The 18,915-nt window shown below is 40.8% G+C and overlaps 1 protein-coding gene across 3 annotated transcripts in view; it reads left to right on the top strand.

Moving 5' to 3' along the window:
- LOC139406936 (protein sel-1 homolog 1-like) overlaps positions 1–18,336 on the top strand; it is a 71,306-nt gene extending 52,970 nt beyond the window's left edge. For 2 of the 3 annotated variants that reach the window (XM_071150102.1, XM_071150103.1), the window contains 4 exons: positions 13,619–13,693; positions 14,985–15,157; positions 15,235–15,363; positions 15,630–18,158. In XM_071150102.1, the coding sequence (XP_071006203.1) occupies positions 13,619–13,693; positions 14,985–15,157; positions 15,235–15,363; positions 15,630–15,875 (623 nt within the window). In that variant the 3' untranslated portion in view covers positions 15,876–18,158. Of the gene's footprint in view, positions 1–13,618; positions 13,694–14,984; positions 15,158–15,234; positions 15,364–15,629 lie in introns of all 3 variants that reach the window. The other variant, XM_071150101.1, reaches the window with a different exon arrangement.
- Positions 18,337–18,915: the final 579 nt, after the last annotated feature.

The following is an 18,915-nucleotide window of genomic DNA, read 5'->3' as shown; positions in this document are numbered from 1 at the left end:
CAGTCTATAAGCTGTTAGGGTCAAAACGACCGTTCCACAGGTGCATGTTCATTAATTGTTTATGGTTCATTGAACAAGCATGGGAAACCATGTTTAAACCTTTTACAATGAAGATCTGTGAAGTTGTTTGGATTTTTACGAATTATCTTTGAAAGACAGGGTCCTGAAAAAGCGCTGTTTATTTTTTTGCTGAGTTTATATTGTCATGGTTATTTCTTTATTATCGAATGAGGAGACAAATTTATCACACAAGTCAGAGTTATACTTAAACTAAATCTTTATTCACTTTTTAATAAGGAAAGCATGTCACAACACACACACAAGTGAATGATGTGAGTAGTCTGCAATAACGATGGCCGGTCGACGAACCACCCTTAGATGATTCGTTGAGAGCCCGCACACAAAGGATACCAAGATATTTTATAGCAAAGATACACCCCCGTAGTCTACATGACAAACAACAGATGTGTGGAATGGGTCACAAGGTTAGGAGTCGTATGAAATAAATTAATAATTCACAGCAGACAGTATCTGCTGTAAAGACTGTTCTCAATGTGTGGAAACTAGGGTCTAGCCCCCAAAGCAAGCTTCCTCTCATAATTATCCATACCCGAGCCATCTCCACCCTGGTCCCTCCCAGTACACAAACACCAACTCATGCTATGGAATGCGTTCTTTAGATTTTATCACCAAAGGCATCGTAAATCCACTGACAGCATTAAGCCCCCACAGGCCCAACTCAGAAGACTAAGTATTATAACATAATCTTGTAATTTCGCTCTCACATTCCCCCATTTTAAGAATTCTCTCAACTTAAAATAAAATTACAAGATTTTAAAACATTAATTCACATGTAGAAAACAAATAAGGCATCAACAATTTAACTCAAACATATAGAAAAAAAACTTCCTTGCACTCGTATACCACTATTGTAAATGACCATCCGTAGGTTCATTAAACCTTTAACCTTAACATAAAATGATCATTGTGAATAATATAAACATTAAAATATCGTTAAGAAATTCAATCTAAATTAGAGTACATTTTCCATAAGTTCGAAAAAAATCATCATGGTGATACTGATCATAATTGGTCAGCATGGTGGAAATAACAATTTCCATCCCCATAACACCGTCTGTAGAAACTAAAATTAGCATATCAGGTTGATTGAGGAGGTCTATACACTGCTAAATGTATAGTAATATAGATTAAGAATGCATTGAGATAATGATCTGTAATTATAATCGTGATAAGAAAGTTAATACCCCTCAGCCAGTCTCAGCCCATCCCACCTATCACCATAGACCTCAGCTCTTAAATCCCAACCCTAAGCCACTCTCAGCCCATCCCACCTATCACCGTAGACCACCCTCATTCGGTTTCTATGTGCCATATACTTTTCAACTGTGCTGTGATATTTTACAAAATGTTTGAACCTTTTTAATTGTATATTATCCACAAATTGCAAGCTAGTCCATAAACCATATGCCGTGGAATTGGTACGTCGAAAATCTCCCATTTATTTTGCAACCTGTATGGCGCAGCTGTCATTTTTGTCCTTAGATGAAACTGGTATATTTTCCTGTTTATGCCAGTTCCTTTCATCCAGTTTGTATCTTTAATATATGGCAGGCAAACAAGTTCCCTACCTTCTCCCTTTTCCACTTGCCTCCTCCATTTTTGTGGTAGTGCTGTAATCAGTTGGTTGTAAATTTGTATTGAGCAGATATTCCCATATATTTTCGATAGCTGTATATGTGACATAACTCCTCCGTTTATATTCATTGAGTTTAACCATAACATTTTTTGTAATATTTGTTCAATCTTTTCTGGAGGATAAAACTGAAATTGTAACCAGCTTTGTATGGCTTCTTTAAGAAAGGGCGATAACTTTAAACAACATTTCATTTTCAATTAGTCGGAAATGAGAAGTTGTAATCCATATAAAGGAAAAAAAGGCCATTTTTGAACATGCTAATAATGGATGCTAACAATGAACATGCTAATAATGGATGCTAACAATGAACATGTTAATAATGGATGCTAACAATGAACATGCTAATAATGGATGCTAACAATGAACATGTTAATAATGGATGCTAACAATAAACATGCTAATAATGGATGCTAACAATGAACATGCTGATAATGGATACTAACAATGAACATGCTGATAATGGATGCTAACAATGAACATGCTAATAATGGATGCTAACAATGAACATGCTAATAATGGATGCTAACAATGAACATGCTAATAATGGATGCTAACAATGAACATGCTAATAATGGATGCTAACAATGAACATGCTAATAATGGATCTTTGAGTACATCAAAAAGTTCTGATATACCTCTACTGGTATACCGTCAAGCCATGGTGTTTTTGCAGACTGAAAATATTTTATTGGCTCAAAAAGTTACTCTTCTGTAAATTGGCCTTCACATAGGTATTTCTATAAATTTGTTAATGTTACATTATTATTATTATGAAAGAAATCCTTACATTTAACATCATTCAGTGGAAATGGAGGAGACTGAAAAGAAAACATATGCTTAAAATATTTTGCTACCTCTTTTTGTAACGAGTTTCTGTAAATTATTTTTGGTATAATTTCTATGTTGAAGATTCAAGAAAATGTTGTGTATTTTTCACAATTTTCCAACCAATTCGCTTTATTCTTGTAATACATTGCACTTGATCATTCTTGAATAAGTAACTCAAATTCCTTTTGATTTTCCTCTAACATATTTTGTGCTTCTATAGTACAGTTTCCATTACCATCTACCTGCACCATTACTTCCTCTATTTCCTTTATTTATTCTAATCTCTTTTGACCTACAGTGGTTGCTCCACTAAGGTTTTGAGATTATGCTGCGGGACTTAGAGGTCATTTGTGGTTTAGGACAGTATCCTGCGTCACCACTTCATTGCTCCAGACCAGCGCAAGGGGGAGTTAGAGCACTGATTATTATTTTGGGTCCTACTACTGTGTCTCTAACTGACATTGAATGGGCGATATAAACCTAAATCGAAAATGATAATTGTGCACGACTTCAGTATTACTTACTAAAACTGTTGTTTTATTATTATTTTTCTCTTACTGTAGTACTATAGGCCACTCCTGACCGGTCAAGGTGTACAGTGCCTGAGTGGCGCAACAGTGTAAGAAACTGCATAGCAGTGTAAGCTGTGTTGCTACAGATGCCGGTTCAATACCTGTACTGGCCTCGACTGGGAGACATAATTATATATAACAAACTAGCTTTATTTACAAATTGGTAACAATGTTTCACCCCATGTTTTTCTCGCCTTTTTCTCGCTCATTTTACGTTATTTGAAAAGGAAATCATCTCCAAAATATTGTTCTTTTTTATTGTTATTAATTCATTTAGAATTATATAAAAGCCCGGTGGATATTCTCACAGATATATTATTAACCCTTTTATTGGCAGGACAATATACACTGCTCAAAAAAATAAAGGGAACACTTAAACAACACAATGTAACTCCAAGTCAATCACACTTCTGTGAAATCAAACTGTCCATTTAGGAAGCAACACTGATTGACAATAAATTTCACATGCTGTTGTGCAAATGGAATAGACAACAGGTGGAAAGTATAGGCAATTAGCAAGACACCCCCAATAAAGGAGTGGTTCTGCAGGTGATAACCACAGACCACTTCTCAGTTCCTATGCTTCCTGGCTGATGTTTTGGTCACTTTTGAATGCTGGCGGTGCTTTCACTCTAGTGGTAGCATGAGACGGAGTCTACAACCCACACAAGTGGCTCAGGTAGTGCAGCTCATCCAGGATGGCACATCAATGCGAGCTGTGGCAAGAAGGTTTGCTGTGTCTGTCAGCGTAGTGTCCAGAGCATGGAGGCGCTACCAGGAGACAGGCCAGTGCATCAGGAGACGTGGAAGAGGCCGTAGGAGGGCAACAACCCAGCAGCAGGACCGCTACCTCCGCCTTTGTGCAAGAAGGAGCAGGAGGAGCACTGCAAAATGACCTCCAGCAGGCCACAAATGTGCATGTGTCTGCTCAAACGGTCAGAAACAGACTCCATGAGGGTGGTATGAGGGCCCGACGTCCACAGGTGGGGGTTGTGCTTACAGCCCAACACCGTGCAGGACGTTTAGCATTTGCCAGAGAACACCAAGATTGGCACATTCGCCACTGGCGCCCTGTGCTCTTCACAGATGAAAGCAGGTTCACACTGAGCAAATGTGACAGACGTGACAGTCTGGAGACGCCGTGGAGAACGTTCTGCTGCCTGAAACATCCTCCAGCATGACCGGTTTGGCAGTGGGTCAGTCATGCTGTGGGGTGGCATTTGTTTGGGGGGCCGCACAGCCCTCCATGTGCTCGCCAGAGGTAGCCTGACTGCCATTAGGTACCGAGATGAGATCTTCAGACCCCTTGAGAGACCATATGCTGGTGCGGTTGGCCCTGGGTTCCTCCTAATGCAAGACAATGCTAGACCTCATGTGGCTGGAGTGTGTCAGCAGTTCCTGCAAGAGGAAGGCATTGATGCTATGGACTGGCCCGCCCGTTCCCCAGACCTGAATCCAATTGAGCACATCTGGGACATCATGTCTTGCTCCATCCACCAACGCCACGTTGCACCACAGACTGTCCAGGAGTTGGCGGATGCTTTAGTCCAGGTCTGGGAGGAGATCCCTCAGGAGACCATCCGCCACCTCATCAGGAGCATGCCCAGGCGTTGTAGGGAGGTCATACAGGCACGTGGAGGCCACACACACTACTGAGCCTCATTTTGACTTGTTTTAAGGACATTACATCAAAGTTGGTAGTGTGGTTTTCCACTTTTCCACATTCAACTATGTAAAGAAAAAAGTATTTAATAAGAATATTTAATTCATTCAGATCTAGGATGTGTTATTTTAGTGTTCCCTTTATTTTTTTGAGCAGTGTATATTGGTCATATTGGTCATGGCTCCCGAGTGGCGCACAATGGGATTGCCTTGCAATTCTCCAGTTGTATCCACTGAAAGCGTGCGAAGTACAAGATACGGGGGCATGGGATGGGCCACAGAGCCGTGCACAGAAGTCCGATCTAGGCCTAACATAGGCAACATGAGTCTCACTAGTGTTGTGTAATGTGCTGTTAAAAGTGGTGTATGTCTTATTTATTTAAAGAGCATATTGAAGTTAGAAGCAATAGGATTTGAAGCAATAGCCTACAACTATTTTAGCACTGTTTCACGCTGCTCTGAGACGAGCATTGGGACTGGTCTTGATAAATCATTGAGATTTTTAATTTTGACTGAATCTCCGTTTTGGTATTGGTTAGACTAGAATTAGAAAATTAGGGTGTAGAAATGTAACCTTTATTTAACTAGGCAAGTCAGTTAAGAACAAATTCTTACTTACAAGGACAGCCTACTCCTTCCACCCCGCCAGCAAGTTGAACCCCTGTCTCCTGCGTGCCTGCACGACACGGGAATTCTGCAGCTAAATAGCCCAGTACTCCTGGCAGTCATGTTGTACAACGTAATATTTTCTTGGAATAGAGACACCATACTAATAATCAAATGAATTAAGCAAGTACCAGTCAAAGTTTGGGCACACCTACTAAATCCAGGATTTTCACATTATAGAATAATAGTGAAGACATTACAACTATGAAATAGCACACATGGAATCAGTTAAGAACAAATTCTTATTTACAAGGATAGCCTACTCCTTCCTCCTCATCAGGGAACTGTATCCCGGTCTCCCGTGTTTCCACATAGCATGGGGATTCTTTAGCTAAATAGCCCAGTACTGTAGCCTACTCCCGAGCATCACGTTGTACGGTGCCATATTTTCCATTCCATCCTAACGGAAACCCAGAGGGTTTTTTGTTTTTCATGGAATGGAAACACCATAATATTAATAAAATGAATTAAGCAAAATTTCTTAAAATCAGTCACATATACTATGTTCTTACAAAAAAGGTTTTAAATTCTCTAGTACAGCCACTATTGAAGGCTATCAAATGCTTCTCAAAGATGCCCTCTGGTTGTCAAATTAGCAATAACTAGCATTAGTGGTACCAGTGGTTCATACTTAAATAACGTGCCATAGAATTCGCTGCAACTTTTTAAGGATGAACCACTGTAAACCTTCACCCATATCTAGGTCGGTTGTCGGTAAGGTCATCAGACCATCTCCCTGACTCATGACCCACCTTTAAGTCCTAAGGCAATCCCTTGGCCGACAATTGCCGATGGCCAGAGGGAAATATAGGCAGTCCCATGATAACATGAATATCTATGAGGATGCTTAAGAAAACTAACCAAATAACATGGAAAACAGTCAGATTTTTTTTTATAGTATCAATAATAGATAATATTAATAGAAATAATAACAACACAATATTATAGGCTATAAGGCAAGGCTATAAGCATGTCAGCCCATCCTGCTCAGTTCATTGGATTCAATTGTTTGAACATTTTTGGAAAAAATTAAGACAAAACAACGTAAATATATCGCAAGACCAGACTTTTTTAAAAATGTCCATTACATGCTAGACATATTTAATGTAGTCCTCATTATATCCTGTTATATTCCGACAAAAAAAAGGAACAGCGATTCTAACGGCCGTTAATGACTCCAAGTAAAAATGTGTCTTAGGCATCACATTATATCCTGTTGTATTCCCGTTGTATCGTGCCATGGCTGTGCCAGAGCTGAGTGCAAGCCAAACCCGGGCACTCCTTTATTGGAAGGCATACCCAAGTTAAACTATTATTACGTCCATATTACGTCCATGTAGTCCAAAGTTCCACACTGCATCAATAGAAAAAGGATAAGTCCACAGTTCCATACTGCATCAATAGAAAAAGGATAAGTCCACTGTTCCATACTGCATCAATAGAAAAAGGATAAGTCCACGGTTCCATACTGCATCAATAGAAAAAGGATAAGTCCACTGTTCCATACTGCATAAAAAAGTTTGGGTAAAAACAAATGAATCCATAATTGTACTGTGTAATGCGGTGCAAATATGTATCGAGGACTTCTTCAACAGGAGGTAGCTATCACTCACAGCCACATTGTAATCTTTGAGTCCTTGAACATTTGGTTGTTTTCATATAATTTATCGACCACGAGAAGAACATTCTGCTTCTCTGCTCGGAGCCTTTTGAAAGTGGGGTACAGGGCACGTTGTCTCTCCACTATTTCATGAGGAAATTGTTCATTTAATAGAGAATGGGGTGTTATTAAATTCCCCACCTTGTTACAAAACAAGGCAATTTTCATTTTGTTGTGGGTTAGCATAGCTACAATCGGACAGGGCCTTCCCTCTACTCTGCCACCAGAACAGTGAGCTCTTTGAAAATCAATTGTTTCTACCTGTTCATCCGTCATTTTGAGATTACATTTCATGAACACCTTGACTTTTTCCTCTGTTGACTGATGGTTTTCATCCTTCTTTATTCCCATTATAACAATATTATTTTTCATACTTCTGCACTTTAGAGCAAGTCATTTGGCTTTCATTGTTTTATCATACCGTAGTTTTAGGGAGTCCATGTTAGTTTTCGATATCTTATTTTCCGCTCGTATTTTTTCCATTTTATTACTGTAATCCATTCCTGTTTTTAAGTCCTCAACCTCCCCCAGTAGCCCAGGAAATATATCTTTTTTTTTAACTGCTCGCTAATGCTTGTAAGCAATACTCTATCTTCTGGAGACATAGTTATAAAAACATCCCCCTCCAATGTTAAATTTGGAGTTTTAGACAGCTGCTTCCCTCCCGTTTCGCTCGCAGAGCTTGAGGAAAGCTCTGTTCGCTTCGATGTATCCGTTTCTTTTTCGAGCATATCAAAATGCTGATCAATAAATAGTTCCAGATTCTCTATATCAGTGGTTCCCAAACTTTTTATAGTCCCGTACCTCTTCAAACATTCAACCTCTAGCTGCATTCCCCCCTCTAGCACCAGGGTCAGCGCACTCTTAAATGTTGTTTTTTTGACATCATTGTAAGCCTGCCACACACACACACACACACTATACGATACATTTATTAAACATAAGAATGAGCGTGAGTTTTTGTCAGAACCCGGCTCGTGGGAAGTGACAAAGAACTCTTATAGGACCAGGGCACAAATAATAATATAATAATAATCAATAATTATTCTCTTTCTTTAGCCATCTTACATATAAGATGGCTCAATAACTCACCACAGGTTAATGAGAAAGGTGTGCTTGAAAGGATGCACATAACTCTGCATTGTTGGGTTGTATTGAAGAGAGTCGATCTTAAATAATTTTCCACACAGTCTGTGCCTGTATTTAGTTTTCCTGCTAGTGAGGGCCAAGAATCCACTCTCACATAGGTACGTGGTTGCAAAGGGCATCAGTGTCTTAACAGAGCGATTTGCCAAGGCAAGAAACTCTGAGCGCAGACCTATCCAGAAGTCTGGCAGTGGCTTCTGATTAAATAACATTTTCACAGAACCGCTTGTTGCAATTTAGATGAGGCTCGCTTGTTCAGATATCGGTAAGTGGACTGGAGGCAGGGCATGAAAGGATAACGAATCCAGTTGTTTGTGTCGTCCATTTCGGGAAAGTACCAGCGTAATTGCGCACCGAGCTCACTCAGATGCTTTGCTATATAACATTTGACATTGTCCGCAAGCTTGAGTTCATTTGCACACAAAGAAATCATACAATGATGGAAAAGACCTGTGTGTTGTCATTGTTAATACAGACAGAAAAGAGCTCCAACTTCTTAATCATAGCCTGGAGTTTGTCCCACACATTGAGTATAGTTGTGGAGAGTCCCTGTAATCCTAGATTCAGATCATTCAGGCAAGGAAAAACATCACCCAGATAGGCCAATCGTGTGAAAAACTCATCATCATGCAAGCGGTCAGACAAGTGAAAATTACGTTCAGTAAAAAAAACTTTAAGCTCGTCTCTCAATTCAAAATAATGGGTCAATACTTTCCCCCTTGATAACCAGCGCACTTCTGTATGTTGTGAAAGCGTTACATGGTCATTGCCCATATAATGCAGAAAAGACACGAGTGTTCAGGGGCCTTGCTTTAACAAAGTTAACCATTTTCACTGTAGTGTCCAAAACGTATTTCAAGTTGTCAGGCATTCCCTTGGCAGCAAGAGCCTCTCAGTGGATGCTGCAGTGTACCCAAGTGGTGTCGGGAGCAACTGCTTGCTCGCGCGTTACCACTACACTATGTCTCCATGTCAGGGCTTTTGCGCCATCAGTACAGATACCAACACATCTTGACCACCAAGGTCCATTTTATGTCACAAAGCTGTTCAGTATTTTAAAAATAACCTCTCATGTTGTCAATGTTTCCAGTGGTTTGCAGAAGAGGATGTCTTCCTTAATTGACCCCCCCCCCCCCCCCATAAACGTAACGGACATATACCAGGAGCTGTGCCAGGCCCTGGCTTCTATGCGAAGCAGTAATTGTTTCAAAACATCTTCTGCCATGTCACTGATGCGTCGTGAAACAGTGTTGTTTGATGAGGGAATTGTCTGTATAGTTTTTTGTGGCCTTTTCCCCCAGCATTGCCTACCTGTATTTGACACTGTGGTGTTATTTCACTGAACACTATATGTTTTAATTTTATTTTTGGCAGTGAAATGAAGCTACTCGGGCGAGAATATACCCTCACCCAATTGTATAGCCCCATTTTTAAAAATGTGAATCACATTTTTATTTGGCGTACCCCCGTTTGGCAATACCTGCTCTATATTATTTCGTAGTTATCAGCTAATCCTCATGTTTTGTGATTAATTCATTGAACTAGCTGTGCCTACCACGCTGCCACCTGCCACGACATCATTGAGCTCTTATACTAACAACACTGCAGAATTTCACTCACTGCTCTCCCAAGACCATAGCCTCAGGAAACATTTCAAAGAGAGAGAAAAAGACTACCCCCATCCCTGGAAAATAGTGTCAATTTCTTTAGCATTCACTACCCTTAGACACGGCTTAGATGTATCTCACCAAGGAGTCTAACACTTCACTCCCATATTATATTATATGACTGGTCTGTCTTTTCCATAACAATGTAAAATTATCCTGGTATCGTTACTGGGCCAATGTGCAACGACATAGGTAATAGCTGTTTCGCCTTAGATTGTTCCTGTTACCCCTCTCACTCTGGGTTTGCCGGATGCCGGGAGAACGTCACCTGCCCCAATGCATAGTGCTAACTTTATAGTTTGGTGGAGGAGGAATAATGGTCTGGGGCTGTTTTTCATGGTTCGGGCTAGGCTCCTTAGTTCCAGTGAAGGGAAATCTTAACGCTCCAGTATACAATGACATTCTAGACGATTCTGTGCTTCCAACAGTTTAGGAAAGGCCCATTCCTGTTTCAGCATGACAATGACCCTGTGCACAAAGTGAGGTCCATACAAAAATGGTTTGTCAAGATCGGTGTGTAAGAACTTGACTGGCCTCCACAGAGCCCTGACCTCAATCCAATCGAGCATCTTTGGGATGAATTGGAACGCCGACTGCAAGCCAGGTGTAATAGCCCAACATCAGTGCCCGACCTCACTAATGCTCTTGTGGCTGAATTTTAGCAAGTCCCCGTAATCAATGTTCCAACATCCAGAAGAGTGGAGGCTCTTATAGCAGCAAAGGGGGACTCTAACTAATGGTACATCAAATTTACTTCTGTTAAAATGGGACAAAACAAAGGCTAGAAAACATTTCCATACACACAACAGCTGTTAGATACTGCTTACTGACAGATAGCTAGAGCTGAACTGGCTGTGGTGGCTACTAGCTAGCTAACCAGCTGCTAGTAGTTCATTCACTCCAGTCGAGAGGAGATTAAACATTACATTAGCTAACGTAACATGTCAGTTACACTACTAGCTCAGTACTGGGAATAAATAACTTTTTTTCTGTCAAACAGCAGTTTAACTTGCCAGTTAGATATGTGAACTAGAGTATCCAGTTTCTGCTCTGCTTGCTTTTACAACTTGGAGAAATACGCAACACAGACAGCAGCTGCCTCTGTTAATCTCGCCGATCCTATACTCCAGCCTTTCAGAAGCTTTGCCTTCACACAGCCTGTCCGCACGTGGTGTGGTGTCCGTGCAGTCCTAAAATCCAGCCGGCTGAACCTGGAAAACAGCCTACCCAGGCCGCCCTGAGGCGTCCGCATGGTCCTAAAACACTGGTCCTTTGTTTTGTATCACAGTGCAATAATAAAACTGGGGGTGACAAAAATGCCATTTCAGAATGTGAGGGGGGTCATGTCCCCCCTGTCCCTAGTGAAAGTTTCTCCCCCAGGACCATATTATATTTCAAAACTCAAGCTTTGATGACAAAATAGATCAGTTGGTGTAGCACTTGTGAGGTATAACTGAGCATAAATGTAAATAATTTGCAAATAATTTTCATTTTTATTTTACTAGACTGATGGTACCTGCATTTGATGTTCATGGTGCTTTCACAACAACTGGGAACTCGGGGGAAAAAAACAAGGTCATGATGTCAGTGATCTTCAGGTTGGAAAGTCAAGAGTTCTAAAAAGATGCTAGTGTTTCCGACTTGGAATTCAGAGTTGGATGACCGTTGAACTATTTTTCCTAGACTGACTTCCCAGTTGTCTTGAACGCACTGATGTCTGAGATGTCCAAGTTCCCAGTTGTTTTGAACACGGCATTAGTCTCAGCGGAGGGAGGGAGAGCGCAACAGGTACCATCAGTCCAGTAAAATAAAAATGTAAATCACGTCTCTCTCCTTCCTTTCGTCCAGTGAGACTGACCAGTGAGAGAGGACACTGTTTTCCACCTTATGGCGAAACTCGAGTCACCCCGCATCTGCCTCATGCACAAATTCATGTTGTTCCTATGACCAGAGATAGTTAAATATTCCTCTATAAAAATTGGCACTCAGGGCTATCGATACACCCCCCCCCCCCCCGCAGCTACTCGCCCAAGCCTCCCCAGCTTCTCCTTTACCCAAATCCAGATAGCAGATGTTCAGAACGAGCTGCAAAACCTGGACCCGTTATTTCTGAAACTATCCGCCGTCATTGTCGCAACCCCTATTACCAGCTTGTTCAACCTCCCTTTCATATCGTCTGAGATCCCCAAGGATTGGAAAGCTGCCGCAGTCATCCCCCTCTTCAAAGGGGGAGACACCTTGGACCCTAACTGTTACAGACCTATATCCATCCTGCCCTGCCTATCTAAGGTCTTCGAAAGCCAAGTCAACAAACAGATCACTGACCATCTTGAATCCCACCGTACCTTCTCCGCTTTAGGGAGAAAAAAAAACACATAAAACATCTCCCGGTCCACCGGGCAGGCGGAGTTAGTTTTTTTTAGACACATTTAAATGGTTCAAAATGGGAACACTTTGCCTACCCGGTGCGCAGGGCTTCTGAATCTAGTGCACATACCGCCAACAGCGCAACACGAATAATAAAAAAGGAGAACAATCCTTTATTTATGGCTTTTCTACAGAAACGTCTGGTGATCGACTAGTATTGCCTTTTAGCGATCGACCAGTTTGTGACCCCTAAATTATAGAATTGTTTCTATTATTTGTTATTTGCAAACTTTGTCATGAAATGAGCAACAGCAGTACAGATACATTGATATACCATCACCTTAAACGGCACATTCCTCACTTGTTAGAAGCACAATTAAAAGGCCAGACACTCAATTAAAGGGGAATTACACTTAAAAACCCAAATGTTAGTTTTGCACACCAAAAGAAAATAGTGTTCTGTGATTTAAGCATTGACATTGACTCAGAACATCTAATTTAGTTGTTTCTCTTATGAACAAAAAAAATCTAAAGCCATTGATTAAAACCTCTTTGGGAACCTCTTACATTATTTTTGATCTAACTGCACTGTCCAATTTACAGTAGCTAGTTTTTAAAATGAAAACATACCATGCTATTGTTTGAGGAGAGTGCACAGTTATGTATATTGACTAATTAGGCACATTTGGGCAGACTTGATACATTTTGAACAGAAATACAATGGTTCATTGGATCAGTCTAAAACTTTTCACTTACACTGCTGCCATCTTGTAGCCAAAACCTAAATTGCGCCTAGATTCTTAAGTCATATAATGGCCCTTCTCTTGCATTTCAAAGATGATGACACAACAAAAAACATGTCTTTTGTATTATCTTTTACCAGATCTCATGTGTTATATTCTACTACATTAATTTCAAATGTCCACAAACTTCAAAGTGTTTCCTCTCAAATGGTATCAAGAATATGCATGTCCTTGCTTCAGGTCCTGAGCTGCAGGCAGTTATATTTGGGTGTCATTTTAGGATCATTTTTTTAAGGGTCCGATTCTTGCGGTTTTAAAAGGAAAATATAAAACTGATTTTATAGGGCCCCCCTTGGAGTTGTTTATTAACCATTATTTTACCATGTATATGAAAAGTGCACTATTGGAACAAAAAATATTGAGGTTCTGTTCGGAATGAAACAATTGGATAATCTCTGTGTGTGTGTGTGTGTGTGTGTGTGTGTGTGTGTGTGTGTGTGTGTGTGTGTGTGTGTCTGTGTGTCTGTCTGTCTGTGTGTCTGTCTGTCTGTCTGTCTGTCTGTCTGTCTGTCTGTCTGTCTCACTTTAAGCAGAGGCCCGGATCTTCAGTGAGAACGAGACGTACCCTCGAGCCCTCCTCCATTGGACCAGAGCAGCAGCACAGGGTTGGTCTATCCTCCTTCATAAATCACCCTCCCCTCTTATTGCTGTGCTGAGCAACCATCTTGTTTTTGTACCCTTAAGTTATTGTTGGCAAGGATAGGTAAGATAAAGCTGGGGTATTAAAATGTATGGTAATACATGTGTACTGTGTGTTCAAATGTGGTTAAACAATGACTAGGATAAAGCTGGGGGACAACCACTTCTACGGTTACGGGACTGACGTGTGTACTGTGTTACCCAGGGGCCCAGTTAAAAAACAAACATTTGAATCCACATTAAAATGATCATGTGACAAAATGGAAGAAAATCTCCAACATATCACATTATATGCTACAATTAATATAAAATCAAATAAAATTGTATTAGTCACATGCGCCGACTACAAAAAAAACTGTGAAATGCTTACTTACAAGCCCCTAACCAACAGTGCAGTTTTAAAAAATACGGATAAGAATAAGAAATAAAATAAATAAAAGTGACAAGTAATTAAAGAGCAGCAGTAAATAACAACAAACGAGTCCTATATCGACATAACCTAAATGGCCACTCAGCAAGGAAAAAGCCACTGCTCCAAAACTGCCATAAAAAAGCCAGACTACGGTTTGCAACTACACATGGGGACAAAGATCGTACTATTTGGAGAATTGTCCTCTGGTCTGATGAAACAAATATAGAACTGTTTGGCCATAATGACCATCGTTATGTTTGGAGGGAAAGGGGGAGGCTTGCAAGCTGAAGAACATCATCCCAACTGTGAAGCGGGCGGGGGGGGGGGAGCAACATCATGTTGTGGGGGGTGCTTTGCTGCAGGAGGGACTGGTGAGCTTCACAAAATAGATGGCATCATGAGGATGGAATATTATGTCAAGGTATTAGAGTTGCCATCACAAGGCCCTGACCTCAATCCTATAGAAAATTTGTGGGCAGATCTGAAAAAGCATGTGTGAGCAAACAAACCTGACATTTCACATTCTTAAAATAAAGGGGTGATCTTAACTGACCTAAGACAGGGAATTTTTACTGGGATTAAATGTCAGGAATTGTGAAAAGCTGAATTTGAATGTATTTGGCTGAGGTGTATGTAAACTTCCGACTTCAACTGTAGGTAGAGTTATTAAAGTGACTATGCATAGATGATAACAACAGAGAGTAGTATTTGGTTTGAAAAACTGGGCCTAGTTTATACAGTGGCTAGGATAAAGCTGGGGGACTACCCCTTCTACGGTTATGATATTGATGTGTATACGGTTACGGCACTGACGTGGGTACTATATGTCTAACTCTGTTACCCAGGTTATACTGTGGCTAGAATAAAGCTTGGGGACTACCATTTCTACGGTTATGGTACTGATGTGGACTACGAGACTGCTGTCATCCACTATAGGCTGGCCTCGGAGCAGCAGCACAGTGCTCAGGCCATGTTCAACTTGGGCTACATGCATGAGAAAGGCCTGGGCATCAAACAGGTGGGCAAACACACACATGCACACACATTAATATACGCACACAACCATGTAACTCTCTATCTTTCCGCCTGGTGTAGGACATCCACCTGGCCAAGCGTTTCTATGACATGGCTGCCGAGGCCAGTCCCGACGCCCAGGTGCCCGTCTTCCTGGCTCTGTGTAAACTGGGCCTGGTCTACACCCTGCAGTACATGCACGACCTCAACGTGAGTGTACAGTACAGAGCGCTTCCTGGACCCGGGTGACTCTGGGAGATTCAGTTTCCTCAGTCGTTTCTATTTCAACTCGTGGGGGGCCAGGCTCAATGTTTGAGGCAAACTTAGGCTAGTTGTAGTTTACTACATTTGTACAGGATTCATGGGATTTTACTGTTTGTTAAATGTAATCAATGTTCTCTCTTTCTGCTCCCTCTCCCTCTGACCTCCCTCTTCATTTCTCCCCCTCCCTCCTCGCTCCATCCCCCCTCCACCAGATGACTGAGCTGGTCAGTCAGGTGGACCTTGACCAGCTCCTGGGCCCCGAGTGGGACCTCTACCTCATGACGGTCATCGCCCTGCTTCTGGGCACTGTCATCGCATACCGCCAGAGACAGCATCAGGCTGTGCCCCCGCGGCCCCCTCCTCTCCCGGCCCCAGCCAGGCCCCCCCAGGAGCAGCCCCAACCTGAGGACCAGGTTCAGCCCGAGGTCCCACCCCAGGCTGAAGAGGAGCAGCAGTGAGCAATTGCTACTAGCATTAGAGCAATATTAGAGCAATGACTGGAAGTCTATGGGAACAGCTAATATGCTAATATGCTGTTCCTGTAGACTTCCAATTATTGCGCTAACGCTAATTAGCCTTGGCTCCCAAAATGACCTCTAACTTCCTGCATACTGGAAGTTAGATGTAAAAATGTGGTCTACAAGTTCATCTGACTGAGGAAGTAGATAAAGGACTTCATTGCCAAAATCCCTAACTATCCCTTTAATTATCATCCAATCTGTAAATTAAACAGTCTTGTTTTGTGTGCTCTGGTAGTGGTTACCAGATAGTTTTTCTGATTTTTCTTTGCGGATTTTATGTAGGTGTTTAAAGGTTACAACTTTCCTTATCAGCAAATACGATACCAGAAACAATACACACACCTTGCAAAACCAACAGATTTTAGATTGGCAGCAATTGGAACTCCACACGCTAAGTTAGCTTCATCTCCTTGTCTGTAGGAAATGATTTGTTAGGGAACACGTTCTATAAGCAAACATTCTTTATCAAGCAAGTTTTTGTTCCAGCATGCTTTTTTGTGCAAATATTTTTTTAGCATATTATGTTGAATTAATGAAGGAAACATAAACTTGCTAATTTATTTGACATCCAGTTTAAAACAGAGCTGAGCTTTGGGCAGCCTTTTTGTTTAAGTGGAACAAGTAATGAACGGTATTGTTGTCACTTTGTCAGTCATTTGAGCTCTGCCATGGTATGGTCGGGCAAAAAGTTGGATTCTTGAGCGCTTATCTATATAATAAGGAAAATATTATGGGGATATTGCTGAATGCCGATCCCCACCATAGATGCTCTCTTACAGCCCAAATCCTGAAAAAGTGCTAGGTTGAAGAAACCCTTCAGTCTCTACACTGTATGTGCCTGGTAGTGGTGCACAAAGCTGAAGAATTAAAGGTACACTCAGCAGATTACATCATTAACAGAAGGACATTATACAACAGCAAAAGCAGAATTCAAACATGCCGCCAAGATGACCATTATTAAACAAACGTAACAATTTGCATCCTCCCCTGTGGTACACACACATTGGGAATAGCCAATAATGTCAGTCTTGGCAGATTTGTAACTCTCTCTGTTGTCTGTAAGTAGGAAGTTGCCCCATTTTGTATGATGATGTCATCTTTCTGAGTGTTCCTTTAACCCTTTGTGCCTTTTATTTTAATTTTTTTACGGCAAACATAGAGAAGAAATGTATATTTTTTTGTCCACTGCTCTCTGCACAATATATTACCGTAAAGAGTAGCATATCTTAAGAATTTGCCTATTCTCTGTGTTTGTTTGTAGTCGGTCTACATTGACACATGATTATCTTATTGTAGGTACATAGTAGTTGGTAGTACATTTGTGGCACCATTGTTAATTTAATTTTCTCCTGTTTAAACTGTTTGGTTTGATAAGTCAAACAGAAGTTTAACTGCGACAGGAACAGAGATGGAGGCTCTCGTAATATCCGGTGACTGTGTAATGTTTTTGTTATCATTTTAGGACCAGTTACCCTTCGTGTCATGTGAAGACTCAATAGGAGAAAGCATTGCCTTTTTCTATTGACTTTGTTATATACATGGATCCACTCTCATTATGTATAATTATTTTGGAGTAGGAGTGCTGATCTAGGATCAGTTTTGAGTTTTAGATCATAATTAATAAGACTATATTATAAACAGGAGGGACCTAATCCTAGATCTGCTCTCCTACTCTAACACACTTGACACATTTGGCCCCAGATCTTCATATTTGAGTGTAAGGTGGCAATGGGAAATGCTGTGTGCCAAGGTAAAACATAATTACAGTACTTTAAGCAAGATGGGGTGGGGTATAATACTACTGATGTAAAAAGAGAACATTCACGCCCTTTATATGCTATTTCCTGGGCTGTGTTCATTGGAGCACGCACTGGAATACGTTTTAAAAATATCTACAAATGTGTAATATGACAAGTCCCTCTCTGTGTCAGTATGTTTTGTTCCATTTGGTGCCCAATTTAATTTGCCAACGGAGGATGTACCCTTTGCATAATGTAAAGAGGAATACACGTGTTTATATAGCAATACACTAACGTTCAATGTATGAACCAGTATGTATATTAAGAACAAAATGGGATGTTAAGAGAATGATTCAGATTTTTCATGAGAAGTTTCAAATAAGATTTATCACTCACCAAAACACAACAATGATGTCCTCTGTACTCACTTTGGTTTGAATATGATATCAACACAAGTAATAAAATAACAGGCTACATACTATTGCGCTCTGTCTGCAATATAATACTGGTCCAGGTCGATGAAAAATTTGCATTTTACCATCGATGTTTATAGTTTATGAATAATGATCTATAGAGATTCACTACCGTTCAGAAGTTTGGGGTCACTCAGAAATGTCCTTGTTTTTTAAATAAAAGCACAATTTTTGTCCATTTTAAAATAACATCAAATTGTTCAGAAATACAGTGTAGACATTGTTAATGTTGTAAATGACTAGCTGGAAACGGCTAGAGCTGGTGTAACTGAGTCAGGTTTGTAGGCCTCCTTGCTCACACACGCTTTTTCAGTTCTGCCCACAACGTTTCTATAGGATTCTATAGGGCATTTTGGCACTTTGTGATGGCAACTCCAATACCTTGACTTTGTTGTCCTTAAGCCATTTTGCGAAAACTTTGGAAGTATGCTTGGGTTCATTGTCCATTTGGAAGACCCATTTGTAACTAAGCTTTAACTTCCTGATTGATATCTTGAGATGTTGTTTCAATATATCCACATAATATTCCATCCTCATGATGCCATATATTTTGTGAAGTGCACTAGTCCCTCCTTCAGCAAAGCATACCCACATCATGATGCTGCCACCCCCGTTCTCGGTTGGGATGGTGTTCTTCGGCTTGCAAGCCTCCCTCTTTTTCCTCCAAACATAACGATGGTCACTATGTCCAAACAGTTCTGTTTTTGTTTCATCAGACCAGAGGACATTTCTCCAAAAAGTACGATCTTTGTCCCCATGTGCAGT

The sequence above is a fragment of the Oncorhynchus clarkii genome, chromosome 4, assembly GCF_045791955.1.
Source record: "Oncorhynchus clarkii lewisi isolate Uvic-CL-2024 chromosome 4, UVic_Ocla_1.0, whole genome shotgun sequence".
In the NCBI taxonomy this organism is placed as follows: domain Eukaryota; kingdom Metazoa; phylum Chordata; class Actinopteri; order Salmoniformes; family Salmonidae; genus Oncorhynchus; species Oncorhynchus clarkii.
This window is presented reverse-complemented; position numbering and strand designations above follow the sequence as displayed.